Raw genomic sequence first — 19,229 nt, 5'->3', positions numbered from 1 at the left:
CCTCTGTGCGGACTCTGATGTAAGGGGGGCCTCTGTGCGGACTTTGATGTAAGGGGGGCCTCTGTGCGGACTCTGATGTAAGGGGGGCCTCTGTGCGGACTCTATTGATCATGAAAAATCTTAGACTGTATTCCTCGATCCATCACTTTTCCACGCTCTATGGGCCACCTGACTGGACTTGCCCCCCGGGCCTAAGGCTGCCAGCCCTCCCCTGGATGAGCGAGTTTTGGGGTGGAGGAACTTGAGTGGCCTCACTGAGAGGCTGAGCCAGGTGCCAGGCCAGGCATGTGGGCGGATCTCGACTTAACTGTCGCAATATTGCCGAGCCTGGACCGCTCTGTGATATCTGAAGCCCACTTCTTCTATTCTTAGAGCCCAACTCCAAGAAGATATTAAACAATTCTTGCAGTAGGGCACAGCAAGTGATAATTGCTCATTTGGTCTAGTGGAGAGGAGAAACACTTTTACTTACCTGATCCTCCGCTCCCTAGGCAGATAGCGCTCCCCCACACTCCAGTGGTGGACTGTCCCTCAATATCATCACATCCAGTGCAGGACAAGGGACCCTGCACTAGTCTTAATGATGCCAGAACCCTAGACCGGTGGATCGTAGAGGAGCAGATGATGAGGGGACCAGTTTAGCAGTGGGGAGGAGTGGAGGATTGGGTAAGTAAATCTTCCTTATTGTCCCCCTAGATGTAAATGAGCAATTAACACTTGTTCTGACCAATAGAACACCTTTGGAATCTGTGGAGGCCAGTCAAGTTCCGTCAGCCCAAACTCGCTCATCTATGTCTTTATGGACCTTGCTTTGTACCCGTAGGGTTCAATATTGAGTTGGCTCCGCCCTTTGCAGCTATAACAGCTTCAACTCTTCTGGGAAGGCCGTCCACAAGGTTTAGGAGTGTCTATGGGAATGTGTGACCATTCTTCCAGAAGAGCATTTGTGAGGTCAAGCACTGATGTTGGATGAGAAGGCCTGGCTCGCAGTCTCCGCTCTAATTCATCTCAAAGGTGTTCTGTTGGGTTGAGGTCAGGACTCTGTGCAGGCCAGTCAAGTTCCTCCATTCTTTTGGTAATATCGTGTATCTATGTGTGTTGGGAATACATGCAAAATTGCAAGTTTTCCCGACAAACAGGAATATTCAATGCCATTTAGCAGGTGCGTGGTGGTGTTAATGGCACCGCCACATCTGCGTGCGAGAATGAGCATGTCAAACCACATGGTGCTGCAGCATTTTCGTCAGAGTCAGGGGCATCTTTTTCATGCTTTTCAAGCATAGTGCAGCCCATTGAAATGAATGAGCTGCCCTACACGAAACGCGTTGGCATGCTCCTGTGCTATTATCACCATATGGCCATAGTAGGTCAATAATGCCACTGCCATCCTCACTCCTTATGTACAGCTGTGATTGGTTGGGGATGCCAATGACATTATTGACCTAATATGGCCACAGGACCGTATTTGGAAAATACGTTTGAATAAATATCACCATGTGGCCATACATAGGGTGGCCTGCATGCAAACACAGCCTACCTATCTACACCTACTCCTCCAGATTGACACCCGCCCATCAAGACACTTGCATAACTCCATCCAAGAGCCAGCCCACTACTTGCATCAGGTCTGAGGGCTCTTGAGAGGAGTACAGAGTCAGGGTGCTGTGATGTTTTCAGGAAGCTATGTACAGCACCCTGCCTGCTCCTCCCACCATCCACCGTCTGCCTGCATTGCATAGAGACCTGAATCACCTGATGATGGCACTGTGCTTCCCAGAGTGGGAGGTTGTAGTTCTGGTGTCCGCCAGCAGGTGTCTCCGAGCAGCCATCAGTTTCTTGTAATCAGTCTCCACCTGGTGCTGGTTACTGGGAGGGTATTTAGGCTCTCCTCTGCTAGTACTTTTCATGTCAGTGTTATGCTTTCCTTTGTTGTGCTGCTTGCCATTTATTCTGCTCCTGATCTTGCTCTTGCCCTGCATTGCATAGGGACCTGAATCACCTGATGATGGCACTGTGCTTCCCAGAGTGGGAGGTTGTAGTTCTGGTGTCTGCCAGCAGGTGTCTCCCAGCAGCCATCAGTTTCTTGTAATCAGTCTCCACCTGGTGCTGGTTGCTGGAAGGGTATTTAGACTCTCCTCTGCTAGTACTTTTCATGTCAGTGTTATGCTTTCCTTTGTTGTGCTGCTTGCCATTTATTCTGCTCCTGATCTTGCTCTTGCCCTGCATTGCATAGAGACCTGAATCACCTGCTGATGGCACTGTGCTTCCCAGAGTAGGAGGTTGCAGTTCTGGTGTCCGCCAGCAGGTATCTTCCAGCAGCCAGCAGTTTCTTGTAATCAGTCTCCACCTGGTGCTGGTTGCTGGGAGGGTATTTAGGCTCTCCTCTGCTAGTACTTTTCATGTCAGTGTTATGCTTTCCTTTGCTGTGCTGCTTGCCATTTATTCTGCTCCTGATCTTGCTCTTGCCCTGCATTGCATAGAGACCTGAATCACCTGCTGATGGCACTGTGCTTCCCAGAGTAGGAGGTTGTAGTTCTGGTGTCCGCCAGCAGGTGTCTCCCAGCAGCCAGCAGTTTCTTGTAATCAGTCTCCACCTGGTGCTGGTTGCTGGGAGGGTATTTAGGCTCTCCTCTGCTAGTACTTTTCATGTCAGTGTTATGCTTTCCTTTGTTGTGCTGCTTGCCATTTTTTCTGCTCCTGATCTTGCTCTTGCCCTGCATTGCATAGAGAAGCATACAGACCTAGTGATGACATCATGGGGGTCTAAATTATGATATGCAATGAAAATGTCCTTAGTGTGTTGATGAGGAAAGAAGAAGGCAAATTATAAGCAGCTTTATTGTACAACTCATGACAGTAGTGACATGTTCTCTTCTTACACTTCTTCATCCCAACTCCAATGACATTTGTGAGGTTCTGTTTTCTCGCTCCTGTCACTGTCTGTACTGCTCCCTGCCGTGTCCCCATGGTGCCGCGCTGTACTCTTCTACTCTCACACCGTCATTTTTCTAGTGCAGATCACACGGTAAGAGTTGACACTTCATTTAATAGTCATGGACAAAACATTCCAAACCACATCCGCCGAGCACTTCTTTACAGGAGCAAAGACGTCACTCTGCTTTCTGGTTTGCTGTGCTTAGGAAAGTCAGCCTAAAGGGTACCTGTGGTAAAAAAAAGACCTTGTGGATTTAATTAACCTTTTTTGGGGGTTAATTCTCCTTTAAGGGGGTGTGGCAGGGGGCGTGTGCCATGCCTACATACATTTGCTGGTAGGTGTCCCTCATTCCCATCTCAAATGTTGGAAGGTATGGACTATGGACAATACATTTTTTTATATATTCTGAACTCCAGGCACAGAGGGCCAGATTCAGGTACAGCTGGCGTATCTGTGCGGCGGCGTAACGTATCCGATTTACATTATGCCGCCGCAATTTCTTCAGGCAAGTGCTTTATTCACAAAGCACTTGCCTGTAAAGTTGCGGCGGCGTAGCGTAAATCACCCGGCGGAATTCAAATTCGGCGGGTAGGGGGCGTGTATCATTTAAATGAAGCGCGTCCCCGCGCCGAATGAACTGCGCATGCGCCGTCTCTAAAATATCCCAATGTGCATTGCTCCAAATGACATCACAAGGACGTCATTGGTTTCGACATGAACGTAAATGACGTCCAGCCCCATTCACGGACGACTTACGCAAACGACGTAACTTTTTAAAATTTTGACGCGGGAATGACGGCCATACTTAACATTGGCTGCACCTCATATAGCAGGGGCAACTTTACGCCGGGAAAAGCCTAGCGTAAACGTCGTAACTTTACTGCGTCGGCCGCGCGTACGTTCGGGAATTTGCGGATCTAGCTAATTTGCATACTCGACGGGGAAATCGAAGGAAGCGCCACCTAGCGGGCAAAAAAAAATTGCAGTTTAGATCCGACGGTGTAAGAGACTTACGCCTGTCGGATCTAATGGATATCTATGCGTAACTGATTCTAAGAATCAGTCACATAGATACGACGGCCCAGATTAGGACTTACCACGGCGTACATGGCGCTGCGCCGTCGTAAATACTTTGTGAATCTGGGCCAGAGATTTTAAATATATTTATTGTAGACATATGCACTGCCAAAAATTTTTTTTTTTCGTTTTCATTTGTTTGCTTTTTTCGGAAATTAGAAAAAAAATATAATTTTTTTTCGTTTTATTCGTTCTTTTGCTTTTTTCTCAAATTTGGAAATTCAGGAAATTTGGAATTCGGAAATTCGGAATTTCAGAATTTTCAAATAAGCAAAAAACGAATAAAACGAAAAAAAAAAATAATTTTGAATATCCCGAATTTCCGTAAAAGCAAAAAAATGAATGAAACCTAAATGAAATTATTTTTTTTCGGAAATTCTAAAAAATTTCGATTATCGAATCTTGCAATTTAGAATTTTTGAATCTGGAATTTAGAATTTTTTTATTTTAGAATTTTTTCATTTCTGAATTTTGGAAATTGGAAAATTCTAAATTCGAAAATGCGAAATTGCAAAAATCTAAAATTCTAAATTCGGAAATATACGAAAATTTGGAAATACAAAAATACGGAAATTGAAAAATTTCGGAAATATGAAAATTTGAAATTTCGGAAATCCGAAAATTTGGAAATTTAAAATTTTGGAAATACGAGAATTCGGAAATAATGAATTTCTCAAAATTCGTTAAAAAAATAATTTGAAACTAAACAAATTGCACATGTCTATTTATCAGTAGCCACAAAGGGCCAGATCCACATAGATCAGCACCGACGCAGCTTATCTAAGATACGCTACGCCGCCGTAACTTACCTGGCTTTGTTTCAAATCCACAACGAATTTGCGCCGTAAGTTACGGCGGCGTAGTGTATCTCTGGCGGCGGAATTCAAATCGGCGATTAGGGGGGCGTGATTCATTTAAATGAAGCGCGTCCCTGCGCCGAATGAACTGCGCATGCTCCGTTTCTAAATTTCCCGCCGTGCATTGCGCGAAATGACGTCGCAAGGACGTCATTTTTTAAACTTAGACGTGACTTACGTCAATCCCGATTCACGGACGACTTACGCAAAAAAAAAAAAAATTCAAATATCGACACGGGAACGATGGCCATACTTAACATGGCAAATCTAACTATATGCCGCAAAAAAGCAGCTTTAACTATACGCCGGAAAAGCCGACTAGAGACGACGTAAGAGAATGCGACGGCCGCGCGTACGTTCGTGGATCGTCGGAAATAGCTAATTTGCATACCCGACGCGGAAAACGACGCGGACGCCGAAGTATCGCATCTACGATCCGAAGGTGTACGCCTGTCGGATCAAACCCAGATGCCGTCGTATCTTGGTTTGAGGATTCAAACTAAAGATACGACGCGGGAAATTTGAAAGTACGCCGGCGTACTCTCACTGTGGATCTGGCCCAAAGGGTATAAATCTATTTTGGGTTCACCAAATAACTTTGCAAACCTAGATATTGCAGTATAAAAGTGACAGTGACCTTATCACTGTGCTGTACATAGCCTGTGCAGAGCTGTGGGAGGGACCCAGCAAGCTCCACCCACTACAGGCTGCCTGCAGAAAACTACAGGAGGGGGGGCGGAGACAAGACAAGAATTTAAACATTTGTTTAGTTTCTGATAGATTCGTTATGTTACCCAATTTAGTTTTGTTGATTAATTTCAAAATTAGTTTCGTTAAATTTTTTATCTAATTCAAAGTTTTTGGAATGATTCAAATCCGTATCAGTCGAAAAATGATTGGCTGATTTGAATTCTGTGTGAAGAATAGTTGGTTGTTAAAGCGGAAGTAAACCCATCCATTTACCAGTTTAAAAAAACAGTTTTATAGGGGGGGGGGGGTTTACTTACGTTTTAAGGAGTGGGCCGTGTTCTTAACAACCAATAACTTATCAGCTGTCAGCGGGCTTCCCCACTGACAGCAGAAAATTCTGAAAAAACAGCGTTGGCTCCCAACCCCAATCCATACAACGCCAAAAGCAAAAAACGGCATGAGGTCTCCCCCAAAATCCATACCAGGCCCTTTGGGTCTAGCATAGATTTTAAGGGGAACTCCACACCAAAATGTAAAAAATAATTTGCGTGCCCCCACCCCCCCCCAAAATCCACACCAAGCCCTTATCCGAGCATGCAGCCGGCCCCTCCCCTCTTGAACCATACCAGGCCACATGCCCTCCTTGTGATGTCATTGGCCTAACATGCCACAGTCAGTGATGTCACCAGGGGGCAGGGTCACCCACTGATGTCTTTGGGTGACTCCACCCATTCACTATTTAAGATATGTCAGATGCCAGAGCAGGCAGTCGGTGGGAGCATTCGACAAGGCCAGAGGTTTACCTGAATTTACATTCAGATCAAAACTAATTGCACATGTCTACCAGTCACCCTGCACAAGGAGAGAGTGCAGAGTTGTGGGAGGGGCCCAACAGGCTCCACCCACTGCAGTAAACTACAGGAGGGGGCGGAGACAAGACCAGTGGCCCTGCACAAGGAGAGAGCACAGCAGTGATCAGTCTTTATTACAGGAAGTCTCTCACTGGATTACTGCACAGATATGGAAGAAATACACAAACCACATTGAGATTCCAACAGCAACACACCCTCACTTACATCTCTAGTTGCTTTTAATGTGATGTAAATCCTTCTCAAAGGTCACAACAAACTGCAGTTTTAGTCATTTTATAACAGCTTGGAAACACCGGCTGTATGTTCACATTACAGGGCTCTCTTAAAAAAAAACAACACAGTGTTGGTGCTAAAAAAAATGTTTTATACATTTTTCCACAATACTCATAGATACAGAGATGAGCTGGGCTTGTTTTAAAGTTTTAACTGCTTTTTCAGTATATGTAAATACTTTAGTGTGCATGATCTGGGCACAGGTTCACTTACTGTCCCTGATTTGGAGCAATGTCCCTCTGTCCCTCTTTCCTCCTCCGTTGTCCCTCATTTTGGTCTGATCTATATAGTTGTATATCAAATGCACTTTTTATCTTTCAAAAAATGTTTCCAGTGCTAAACCTTTTCATCCAATTTCTAAATTGCTGCATTTGTAAACGTTAAAAGCCAATATAAAGGAATAGTAATGGTAAAAAAGAAAAGCACTTTTAGGTTTAACTAATCGATTTTTTTGTATAATTCCATTGTAAAGGGGGCGTGGCAAGGGGTGTGTCCTATGCCTACATGCTTTTGCTAATAGGTGTCCCTCTTTCCCATCTCAAAACTGACTGGAAAAAGATTGAGATACACCGACATAGAGGAACCGATCCCTCCATTTTCCTCCTGCAGCTGCGGAATGCCTGCGGGAAATGAGAGGAAGATAAGCAGGGGGGGAAAATGGAGAAATCCGTTCCTTTATATGCTGCCAGCCTGCCACCCACTTGCGACCGGGTCCTGTTCCGCCACCGGGCTCGGTGGCCCTGAAGGTTCTAGTTACGCCACTGCAAGTTAGCTAACATTGGAGGAAAGGCACACACCCCCTTTCATCATAGGCAGACACTCTCAGAGGTGTTTTGTATTAGGGGCAGCTCCCTGCTAATCTATTTTAGCAACCTCCCTTGACAGAAATTTCAGGCTGATTTTATCTGATGTGTCTGACGTTATCAGGCTGATAACAGATGAATAGATCAGGAGAGAGCTACGGGACATAGCTCATTGAAGAGAGGTAACAAAATACTGCAGCTAAAAATGTCATGAATTGACATCCACTTTAACACAACATACATTAATGTGTCGCCCCCCCCCCCCCCCTCTCCATATGTCAGCCTAAATTTGAATTTTCAGCTGCCTTAGCGGAAAACAATAAGTATATAATATAAAACTGAGTAAAATAATAAATAGGCTAAACGTTTCCTTCCAGTAATGTTTTTTTGTCCTCCAAACAGGTAGGTGAGGATATCCCAGAGGGTCCCCTTCCTGATCACTTCCATGGAGGTGGAGTAAAAGTAAGTGGATATTATAATATACTGTGATGGAGTGAAATAAAATGTCTATGTTATCTTTCTCTTTTAACCACTCAAATATTGCTTTCCTTTCTTTTAATTTTTTATTTATTTCCTTTCTTGTTGTGATGTGTATGTGTATAAATATGTATACATGCATGTGTGTGTATATATATATATATATATATATATATATATATATATATATATACACACACAGTTGTATTCAAAATTATTCAACCCCCACTGAAATTGATTGTTTTGATTTTGATCATCCTGTCATCCTGCTTACAATTAAATCAAAGAGGCACATGTAGGTCAGACAAATATAACATAACATTTATAATGAAATAACCACAAATGTCTTTTCTGTGCTCACATCATTATCAGTTTTATTCAACCCCCAGTTGACATTCAATCTTAGTACTTAGTACAACATCCTTTTACAGTTATAACAGCTTTTAAACTTGAAGCATAGCTTGACACAAGTGTCTTGCAGCGATCTATGGGTATCTTCGCCCATTCGTCATGGGCAAAAGCCTCCAGTTCAGTCACATTCTTAGGCTTGGGCACTGCAACTGCTTTCTTTAAGTCCCACCAGAGGTTCTCAATCGGATTTAAGTCTGGTGACTGCGATGGCCACTCCAAAATATTCCAGCCTTTAATCTGCAACCATGCTCTAGTGCACTTGGAGGTATGCTTGGGATCATTGTCCTGTTGAAAGGTCCAACGTCTCCCAAGCCTCAGGTTTGTGATGGACTGCATCACATTGTTATCCAATATCTCCTGGTACTGAAGAGAATTCATGGTACCTTGCATACGCTGAAGCTTCCCTGTACCTGCAGAAGCAAAACAGCCCCAAAGCATGATTGACCCCCCGCCATGCTTCACAGTAGGCAAGGTGTTCTTTTCATCATAGGCCTTGTTCTTCCTCCTCCAAACATAGCGTTGATCCATGGGCCCAAACACTTCTAATTTTGTTTTATCAGTCCACAGAACACAATCCCAAAACTTCTGTGGTTTGTCCACATGATTTTTGCATACTGCAGTCGACTCTTCTTATTCTTTGGAGACAGCAAGGGGATGCGCCTGGGAGTTCTGGCATCGAGGCCTTCAATACGCAGTGTGCGCCGTATTGTCTGAGCAGAAACTTCAGTACCCACATCTGACAAATCTTTTCTCAGTTCCTCAGCAGTCACAAAGGGACTTTTCTCCACTCTACGCTTCAGGTAGCGCACAGCAGTCGAAGTCAGCATCTTCTTTCTGCCACGACCAGGTAGCGTTTCAACAGTGCCCTTTGCCTTGAATTTGCGAATGATGCTTCCTATGGTGTCTCTTGGTATGTTTAACATCTTTGCAATCTTCTTATAGCCATTGCCCTTCCTGTGAAGAGTAATCACCTCTTCTCTTGTCTTCCCCGACCATTCTCTTGACTTCACCATGTTTGTAACCACACCAGTAAATGTCTAGAAGGAGCTGAGTATCACAGTAATTTTAAAGCTGCCTAATTGGTGCTTATTAGGCTTTATTGCTGCTCCCTGACATCCACAGGTGTTTTCAATACCTGATTGAAAACACTTCAATGAACCTCTGTTCTTCAGAGTGGTAGTCTTTAAGGGGTTGAATAATTGTGTAAATGAAGAATTCACAAAATAAACATTTACTACTGTATTACAAAACCAATTGATGTCATTTTATTTGCATATGGTTCTTAGTCCTTGTAGGATTTCATTCTGAATACAATTACAAATGTACACTAAATTCCCTAAAACCCTTTACAGCATTGGGGGTTGAATAATTTTGAACACAACTGTATATAGGGGTAGATTCAGTAACATTTGCGCAGTTTTTATGTAGGCGCAGGGCACCGTTTTTGCCCTGTGCCCCTGCAAATTTTCTGCGCTACCCTCGATTCATGGAGCAGTAGCTCCGTAAATTGCGTGGGCGCTCCAGCAAAATGCCCGGCGTAAGCGCGCGCAATTTAAATGATCCCGTAGGGGGCGGGAATCATTTAAATTAGGCGCGTTCCCGTGCCGAGCGTAGAGCGCATGCTCCATCGGGAAACTTTCCCGACGTGCATTGCGGCAAATGACGTCGCAAGGACGTCATTTGCTTCAAAGTGAACGTGAATGGCGTCCAGCGCCATTCACGATTCACTTACGCAAACGACGTAAAATTTAAACCTCGCGACGCGGGAACGACGGGTATCCTTAGCATTGGCTGCCCCTGCTTTTAGCATGTGCAGCCTTACGCGAAACCCGCCGTACGCAAACGACGTAAACTGCGTACGCAGGGCTCGCGTAACGTTGTGAATCGGCGTTAGTATGCAATTTGCATACTATACGCTGACCACAACGGGAACGCCACCTAGCGGCCTGCGTACGAATGCAGCCTAAGATATGAGGGCATAAGAGCCTTATGCCACGCATATCTTAGGCTGCAGTCGGCGTAACAAGCTCTCTGAATCAGGAGAAGTCGCTACGCCGGGGCAAGTAAGCAATTGCGCTGCGTAACTATGGTTACGCAGGCGCAATTGCTTTTTGAATCTGGGCCATAGTGTGTATTTCAGTATTCACGTGAGAAACATTAGTATTATTTTCCTTGAATGAAAGTTGTGACAGAGTTAGTCATCCCAGAGTGAAGATGAAAAACAGATGTCTTTTAACTACTACTCCTTACCAACTCCTACCCCTCCCATCGAGCAAAGGGAAGATGGCGCTGAGCTGTGGCCAAGAATAGACGTCACAAGAGAACACCATATGTGGATGAACCAATCAAATGCACACATATGTGATGACGTTTGCTTATGTCACTTTGGCTATAAAAGCTGTAACCTTAATAAAGGGTTTCCTGTTGGAGTTGACAATGGAGACTGAAGCAGTTTGATTTCTTATACATGCATGTATGCTCACATCATCATGAATTTGGCTTAGCGGCAGAATAGAACATGTATCCTGGAATTGGACCAGGGAAAAATCTATTAAAATATAGGCTGCTTATTTTTTCATGACCCAATCAAGAGCCACCGGATTGCTTTTACCAGCGGCGGAATGATTCCCTGACCGAGCAATGGTGGCGGCAGTATTTGTAGCTGCTGGCTTTAAAAAAAAAAAATTTGGGGGGTCCTCCGCTTTAACTGACCTGTGCTAATGCAGTTATTTTGGCAAGGGCAATCCTGAATGGATAAGTGAGGGAGCGCACAGTAATAGGTACAGAAGTGCTCAGCAAGGGCTCTGATCCAGAATTTGCCCTCCTAACCCTTTCCAGATTACATACACCACTGACTAACAGAGCACAACATTTCTCTAGATTTGTGGCGTCCATTCTGTAATGTTTTGATTTGTTTTGTGGTGTAGATCTACTTTCAGACAGAATTGTTTGTCTGGCTTTTGTGCTGAGCCAGAGCTGGCCGTACAGCACTTACGCAGTTAACCCAAATCTGCAACCCCAGCACTTGGAGACCTGCCCTGCGGATAATAGAAAAAAGCCAGAATGCCTCATATATCTATATGGCAGAAGTCAAATAGATTTAGGATTCTAACCCTCTTCAGTTATGAATCGCCTGACCACACACACAGGCATTAACCTCGTCTGCCCCACTGCAAGCTTTACCATCACCAAAAAAAAATATATATATTTTATATATATATACAGTGGGGCAAAAAATTATTTAGTCCCCACCAATTGTGCAAGTTCTCCCACTTAAAAAGATGAGAGAGGCCTGTAATTGTCATCATAGGTATTCCCCAACTATGAGAGACAAAATGTGGAAACAAATCCAGACAATCACATTTTCTGATTTGGAAAGAATTTATTTGCAAATTATGGTGGAAAATAAGTATTTGGTCTCCTCCAGGGATGGACTGGCCATTGGGACTACCGGGAGTTTCCCGGTGGGCCGGTGGCTCAGTGGGCCGGCTTCAGTGACAGCGGACCGTCCCCCTCCGCTCCTCTGTCTCTCCCACCCCTGCAGCGCTCACCTCCTCTCCCTCCCCGCAGAGCTCACCTGGGGGGGAACAGAGAAGCAGGGGGAGTACCAGAGGAGTAGGGGGGAGGGGACAGACAGCTGACTCAACAGCTATGGCCTGGGAGTTTCTCACTTCTGACTAATCTTGTCTCATGGGGGGGGGGGGCACCGAACTGATTCTTTGCCCCGAGTGAAATAATTTCTAGCTTCCCCACTGGTACTGCCTATAAGAGTACCAGCAACAGCCGTTCTACTCTAATAAAGTAGAACAGCTAGTGGCTAGTGAAGGGGATGAGGGGGCTTGGGTGGGCGGCGGGAGTTGTCCGGCCGCCATGGGAGAGACCTGTCAAAGTGGGCCAGTCTGGATGAAGTCCAGGGCCAAATTTTTGTCCCAGTCCAGCCCTGGTCTCCTCTACAAACAAGCAAGATTTCCGTCTCTCACAGACCTGTATCTTCTTCTATAAGAGGCTCCTCCTCCTCCACTCACAGACCTGTATCTTCTTCTATAAGAGGCTCCTCCTCCTCCACTCACAGACCTGTATCTTCTTCTATAAGAGGCTCCTCCTCCTCCACTCACAGACCTGTATCTTCTTCTATAAGAGGCTCCTCCTCCTCCACTCATTACCGGTATTCATGGCACCTGTTTGAACTTGTTATCAGTATAAAAGACACCCGTCCACAACCTCCAACAGTCGCACTACAAACTCCACTATGGTGAAGACCAAAGAGCTGTCCAAGGACCAGAAACAAAATTGTAGTCCTGTACCAGGCTGGGAAAACTGAATCTGCAATAGGCAAGCAGCTTGGTGTGAAGAAATCAACTGTGGGAGCAATAATTTGAAAATGGAAGACATACAAGACCTCTGATAATCTTCCCCCATCTGGGGTTCCACGCAAGATCTCACCCCGTCGGGTCAAATTGATCACAAGAACGGTGAGCAAAAATCCCAGAACCACACGGGGGGACCTAGTGAATGACCTGCAGAGAGCTGGGACCAACATAACAAAGGCTACCATCAGTAACACACTACAACGCCAGGGACTCCGATCCTGCACTTCCAGACGTGTCCCCCTGCTTAAGCCAGTACATGTCCGGGTCCATCTGAGGTTTGCTAGAGAGCATTTGGATGATCCAGAAGAGGATTAGGAGAATGTCATATGGTCAGATGAAACCAAAGTAGAACTGTTTGGTAGAAACACAACTAGTCGTGTTTGGAGGAGAGAGAATGCTGAGTTGCAACCAAAGAACACCATACCTACTGTGAAGCATGGGGGTGACAACATCATGCTTTGGGGATGTTTCTCTGCAAATGGAACAGGACGACTGATCCGTGTACATGAAAGAATGGGGCCATGTATCGTGAGATTTTGAGTGCAAACCTCCTCCCATCAGCAAGGGCATTGAAGATGAAACGTGTCTGGGTCTTTCAGCATGACAATGATCCCAAACACACCGCCCGGGCAACTAAGGAGTGGCTTTGTAAGAAGCATTTCAAGGTCCTGGAGTGGCCTAGCCAGTCTCCAGATCTCAACCCCATAGAAGACCTTTGGAGGGAGTTGAAAGTCTGTGTTGCCCAGCGACAGCCCCAAAACATCATTGCTCCAGAGGAGATCTGCATGGAGGAATGGGCCAACATACCAGCAACAGTGTGTGGCAACCTTGTGAAGACTTACAGAAAACATTGCAGACAAAGGATATATAACAAAGTATTGAGATGAGCTTTTGATATTCACCAAATACTTATTTTCCACCATAATTTGCAAATAAATTCTTTCCAAATCAGAAAATGTGATTGGATTTGTTTCCACACTTTGGCCCAGATTCTGAAAGGACTTACGACGGCGCAGCGCCATGTACGCCGTCGTAAGTCCTAATCTGAGCCGTCGTATCTATGCGACTGATTCTTAGAATCAGTTACACATAGATATCCATTAGATCCGACAGGAGTAAGTCTCTTACGCCGTCGGATCTAAACTGCAATTATTTTTGACCGCTAGGTGGCGCTTCCGTCGGATTCCCCGTCGAGTATGCAAATTAGCTAGATATGCGAATTCCCGAACGTACGTGCGGCCGACGCAGTAAAGTTACGATGTTTACGTTAGGCTTTTCCTGGCGTAAAGTTGCCCCTGCTATATGAGGCACAGTCAATTTTAAGTATGGCCGTCGTTCCCGCGTCGAAATTTTAAAAAGTTACGTCGTTTGCGTAAGTCGTCCGTGAATGGGGCTGGACGTCATTTACGTTCACGTCGAAACCAATGACGTCCTTGCAACGTCATTTGGAGCAATGCACACTGGGATATTTTACGGACGGCGCATGCACAGTTCGTTCGGCGCGGGGACGCACTTCATTTAAATGATACACGCCCCCTACCCGCCGAATTTTAATTCCGCCGCGTGATTTCCGCTACACCGCCGCAACTTTACATGCAAGTGCTTTGTGAATGAGGCACTTGCCTGAAAAACTTGCGGCGGCGTAACGTAAATGACATACGTTACGCCGCCGCAGAGATACGCCCACTGTATCAGAATCTGGGCCTCTGTCTCTCATAGTTGAGGTATACCTATGATGACAATTACAGGCCTCTCTCATCTTTTTAAGTGGAAGAACTTTCACAATTGGTGGGGACTAAATACCTTTTTGCCCCCCTCTATGTAATGGCAAGGGGGTGCCGGGGTGTGCTGCGGGGCCTATTGATGATGGCTGCTGGGGAACCTATTGTTGCTGGAAGGGATCTATTTTTGCGAATGAAGAGGGCCTATTGTTTCTGGGGAGTTCTTCTTTTGCTCTTGGGGGGGATCTATGGTTGCTAGGATGGGTCTTATGTTGCTGGGGGGAGGTCAGTCGTTTCTGGGAAGCATGTACTTTTGAGGGAGGGGTCTTTGTTGCTGGCTGCTGGAGGCTCTATCGATGTTGGCTACTAGGGAATATATTGTTGCTGTAGGGGATCTGATTTTGAAGGGGGGTCTACTGTTGCTGATGGGGGATATATTGTTGCTAGGGGTGGGTCTTATGCTGCAGGTGGGTCAGGACGCTCTCTACGTTGCAGACAGAGAAAGGAGCTGTGTGTTAGTGGGCGTCCTGACTCTCCTGTAGTACAAGGGAGGGGGCGAGCACGACACTCCACACCAGGGAGAAAGCCTTGCATTACTGTGTGGAGTTACAGACAGGAGAACAGGAAGTGAGGATTTCTCAGAAGAAATAAGGACATTTAAAAGCAAAATGGAAGGATGAGGTAAGTGAAGGAGGACTGCACTAAGGTAAAGGAAGATATTTAGAAAAAAAAATTGTACCTTTACAACCCCTTTAAACTGCGTTCATAAGTATTCCTCTAAACAAGTTATAGTGCAACCAATTATATACAGAAGTCACGTAATGTGGTAAATGGAGCTGCTCACCTGTGTGCAATTAAATATTACAATTTTCTCAAAATAAATGCACCTATTTCTGGAAGGCTCCTCAGTGTGACAGAGAACATATCTGAACAGCTTCATGAAGACCAAGAAAAACAAGGATAAAGTTCAGGAGAAGCTCCAGACAGGGTTGACTAAGGCCGCGTACACACGATAGGTTAACCAGAGGACAACGGTCTGAAGGACCGTTTCATCAGTCCAAACCGATCGTGTGTGGGCCCCATAGGTTAAAAAAATTAGAACTTGCTTTAAAATGTAACCTATGGATTCCTAACCGATAGGTCAAAAACGATCGTTGGTATGCAAAAGCATCGGTTAAAAATCCATGCATGCTCAGAATCAAGTCGACGCATGCTTGGAAGCATTGAACTTCGTTTTTTTCAGCACGTCGTTGTGTTTTACGTCACCGCGTTCTGACACGATCGTTTTTTTAACCGATGGTGTGTAGGCGCGACGGACCATCAGTCAGCTTCATCGGTTAACCTAGGACAACGGTCCTTCAGACCGTTGTCCTCTGGTTAAACTATCGTGTGTACGAGGCCTTACAACAAAACTGCCCAAACTTTGAACATACCTGTAGAGTACTGGTAAATCCTGTACTAAAAAAAGTGAGAGCTTCTGGCACAACCGGGACTCTGCCTAGAGAAGGCAATCCACCAAAACTCAAGTGTCTCCAAAGCCTCCATAGAAGTCTACAACAACGTTTGTTTGACCTCTTCAATACCGGGCAATTCTGGCACGCCTCTCCTACATGAAAAAATCATAATTTTTTTTGCTTGAAAATTACTCATAACCACCAAACATTATATGTATGTTTTTCTGAGCAGACACCCTAGGGAATAAAATGGCGGTCATTGCAACTTTTTATCTCGCACGGTATTTGCGCAATAATTTTTCAAACACCTTTTTTTTGGGGAAAAAAAATCAGTTTCATGAATTAAAAAATAACAAAACAGTAAAGTTAGCCCAATTTTTTTGTATGAGTGAGTGAGTGAGTGAGAATCTTATATGGCGCAAACAAATGCGAACTTAATCGCCCCAAGGCGCTGGCTTCCAGAGTTGTACAGGTCTTTCAGAAGAGATGGGTCTTCAGTTTTTTCCTAAAAACCTGATGGTTTTCTTCCAAGCGGATGGTCGTGGGTAGAGCATTTCAGAGCCGTGGTCCTTGGACCGAAAATCTACGTTCTCCCTGTATAATGTGAAAGATGATGTTACACTGAGTAAATGATGGGGCACACTGGCAGCATTTGATGGGGGACACTGGCGTCAATTGATGGGGCACACTGGCAGCAATTGATGGGGCAAAGTGGTGGCAATTGGGGCAAATTGGCAGCAATTGATGGGGCACACTGGCAGCAATTGATGGGGCACACTGGCGGCAATTGATGGGGCACACTGGCGGCAAATGATGCAGCAATTGATACGACAAAGTGGCGGCAATCGGGGCAAAGTGGCGGCAATTGATGGGGCACACTGGCAGCAATTGATGGGGCAAAGTGGTGGCAATTGGGGCACACTGGCAGCAATTGATGGGGCACACTGGCAGCAATTGATGGGGCACACTGGCGGCAATTGATGGGGCACACTGGCGGCAAATGATGGGGCAATTGATGGGGCAAACTGGCGGCAATCGGGGCAAAGTGGTGGCAATTGATGGGGCACACTGGCGGCAAATGATGCAGCAATTGATGGGGCAAACTGGCGGCAATCCGAGGAAAGTGGCGGCAATTGATGGGGCACACTTGCGGCAAATGATGTGGCACACTGGCTGCAAATGATGGGGCAAACTGGCGGCAAATGATGCGGCAATTGATGGGGCAAACTGGCGGCAATCGGGGCAAAGTGGTGGCAATTGATGGGGCACACTGGGGGCAAATGATGCGGCAATTGATGGGGCAAACTGGCGGCAATCCGAGGAAAGTGGCGGCAATTGATGGGGCACACTGGCGGCAAATGATGGGGCACACTGGCGGCAAATGATGGGGCAAACTGGCGGCAAATGATGCGGCAATTGATGGGGCAAACTGGCGGCAATCGGGGCAAAGTGGTGGCAATTGATGGGGCACACTGGCGGCAAATGATGCGGCAATTGATGGGGCAAACTGGCGGCAATCCGAGGAAAGTGGCGGCAATTGATGGGGCAAAGTGGTGGAAATTGGGGCAAAGTGGCAGCAATTGATGGGGCACACTGGCAGCAATTGATGGGGCACACTGACGGCAATTGATGAGGCACACTGGCGGCAATCGATGAGGCACACTGGCGGCAATTGATGAGGCACACTGGCGGCAATTGATGAGGCACACTGGCGGCAAATGATGGGGCAAACTGGCGGCAATTGATGGGGCAAACTGGCGGCAATCAGGGCAAAGTGGCGGCAATTGATGGGGTACACTGGCAGCAATTGATGGGGCACACTGGCAGCAATTGATGGGGCAAACTGGCGGCAATTGGGGCAAAGTGGCAGAAATTTATGGGGCACACTGGCAGCAATTGATGGGGCAAACTGGCGGCAATTGGAGCAAACTGGCAGAAATTTATGGGGCACACTGGCGGCAATTGATGGGGGAAAACTGGCGGCAATTGATGGGGCACACTGACGGCAATTGATGGGGCACACTGGCGGCAATTGATGGGGCACACGGGCGGCAATTGATGGGGCACACTGGCGGCAATTGATGGTTACAGTAGCTGCGCTTGATGGGCACAGTGGCTGCATTTGGCACAGTGGCTGCGTTTAATGGGCACAGTGGCTGTGTTTGAAGGCACAGTGGCTGCGTTTGATGGGCAGAGTGACTGCGTTTGATGGGCACAGTTGCTGCGTTTGATGGCACAGTGGCTGCGTTTGATGGCACAGTGGCTGCGTTTGATGGCACAGTGGCTGCGTTTGATGGGCACAGTGGCTGCATTTGATGGGAACAGTGGCTGCGTTTGGTTACAGTAGCTGCGCTTGATGGGCACACTGGCTGCGCTTGATGGGCACACTGGCTGCGTTTGATGGCACACTGGCAGCGTTTAATGGGCACAGTGGCTGCATTTGGGCACATTGGCTGCGTTTGATGGGCACAGTGGTGGCAATTGATGGGCACAGTGGCTGTGTTTGATGGGCACAGTGGCGGCAGATGATGGGCACAGTGAGGCTGCAACTGATGTGTTTTTTTTTTTTTTTGCGCCCCCCCCCCCCCCCCAAAAAAAATTTGAGCACCAGTCACCACTGGTCCCAATACTCGGTAATATAGGCCCAGATTCTCAACCGAGATTCGACGGCGTATCTCCAGCCGTCGTATCAATGCGACTGATTCTTAGAATCAGTTACGCATAGATATCCATTAAATCCGACAGTTACGTCGTTTGCGTAAGTCGTCCGTGAATGGGGCTGGATGTCATTTACGTTCACATCGAAACCAATGACGTCCTTGCGACGTCATTTGGAGCAATGCACACTGGGATATTTTACGGACGGCGCATGCGCAGTTCATTCGGTGCGGGGACGCGCTTAATTTAAATGATACACGCCCCCTACCCCGCCAAATTTGAATTCCGACGGATGATTTACGCTACGCCGCAACTTACGGAGCAAGTGCTTTGAGAATACAGCACTTTCCCGTGTAAGTTGCGGCGGCGTAACGTAAATCAGATACGTTACGCCCGCACAATTTTGCACGGCTGTACGAGAATCTGCCCCATAGTGTATATCTTTATTCCAAGGGTCTATTTGCTGATCTCATGACGTCGTGGGTTCTTTTTTTCTCTGGTGGTGGAAGGTCTTGGTAATAATGTGTGAACTTCCTTCAGTGAAGTAGTTCTCTGATCCCAGCCTGAGTGATGATGTGCCCCAAGCGGTGGGTCCAGGACAACTTGGGCTCAGAGGAAGTGGGTTGAATGA

At 46.3% G+C, this 19,229-nt stretch overlaps 1 protein-coding gene across 2 annotated transcripts in view; it reads left to right on the top strand.

Annotated features, from left to right (window-relative positions):
* TEX55 (testis expressed 55) overlaps positions 1-19,229 on the top strand; it is an 86,866-nt gene that overhangs the window by 19,730 nt on the left and 47,907 nt on the right. For both annotated transcript variants that reach the window (XM_040339109.1, XM_040339110.1), the window contains exon 4: positions 7,910-7,969. In XM_040339109.1, coding sequence (XP_040195043.1) covers positions 7,910-7,969 — 60 coding nt within the window. The remainder of the gene's footprint in view (positions 1-7,909; positions 7,970-19,229) is intronic.

This window comes from Rana temporaria, chromosome 2 (assembly GCF_905171775.1).
Source record: "Rana temporaria chromosome 2, aRanTem1.1, whole genome shotgun sequence".
NCBI lineage: Eukaryota > Metazoa > Chordata > Amphibia > Anura > Ranidae > Rana > Rana temporaria.
This window is presented reverse-complemented; position numbering and strand designations above follow the sequence as displayed.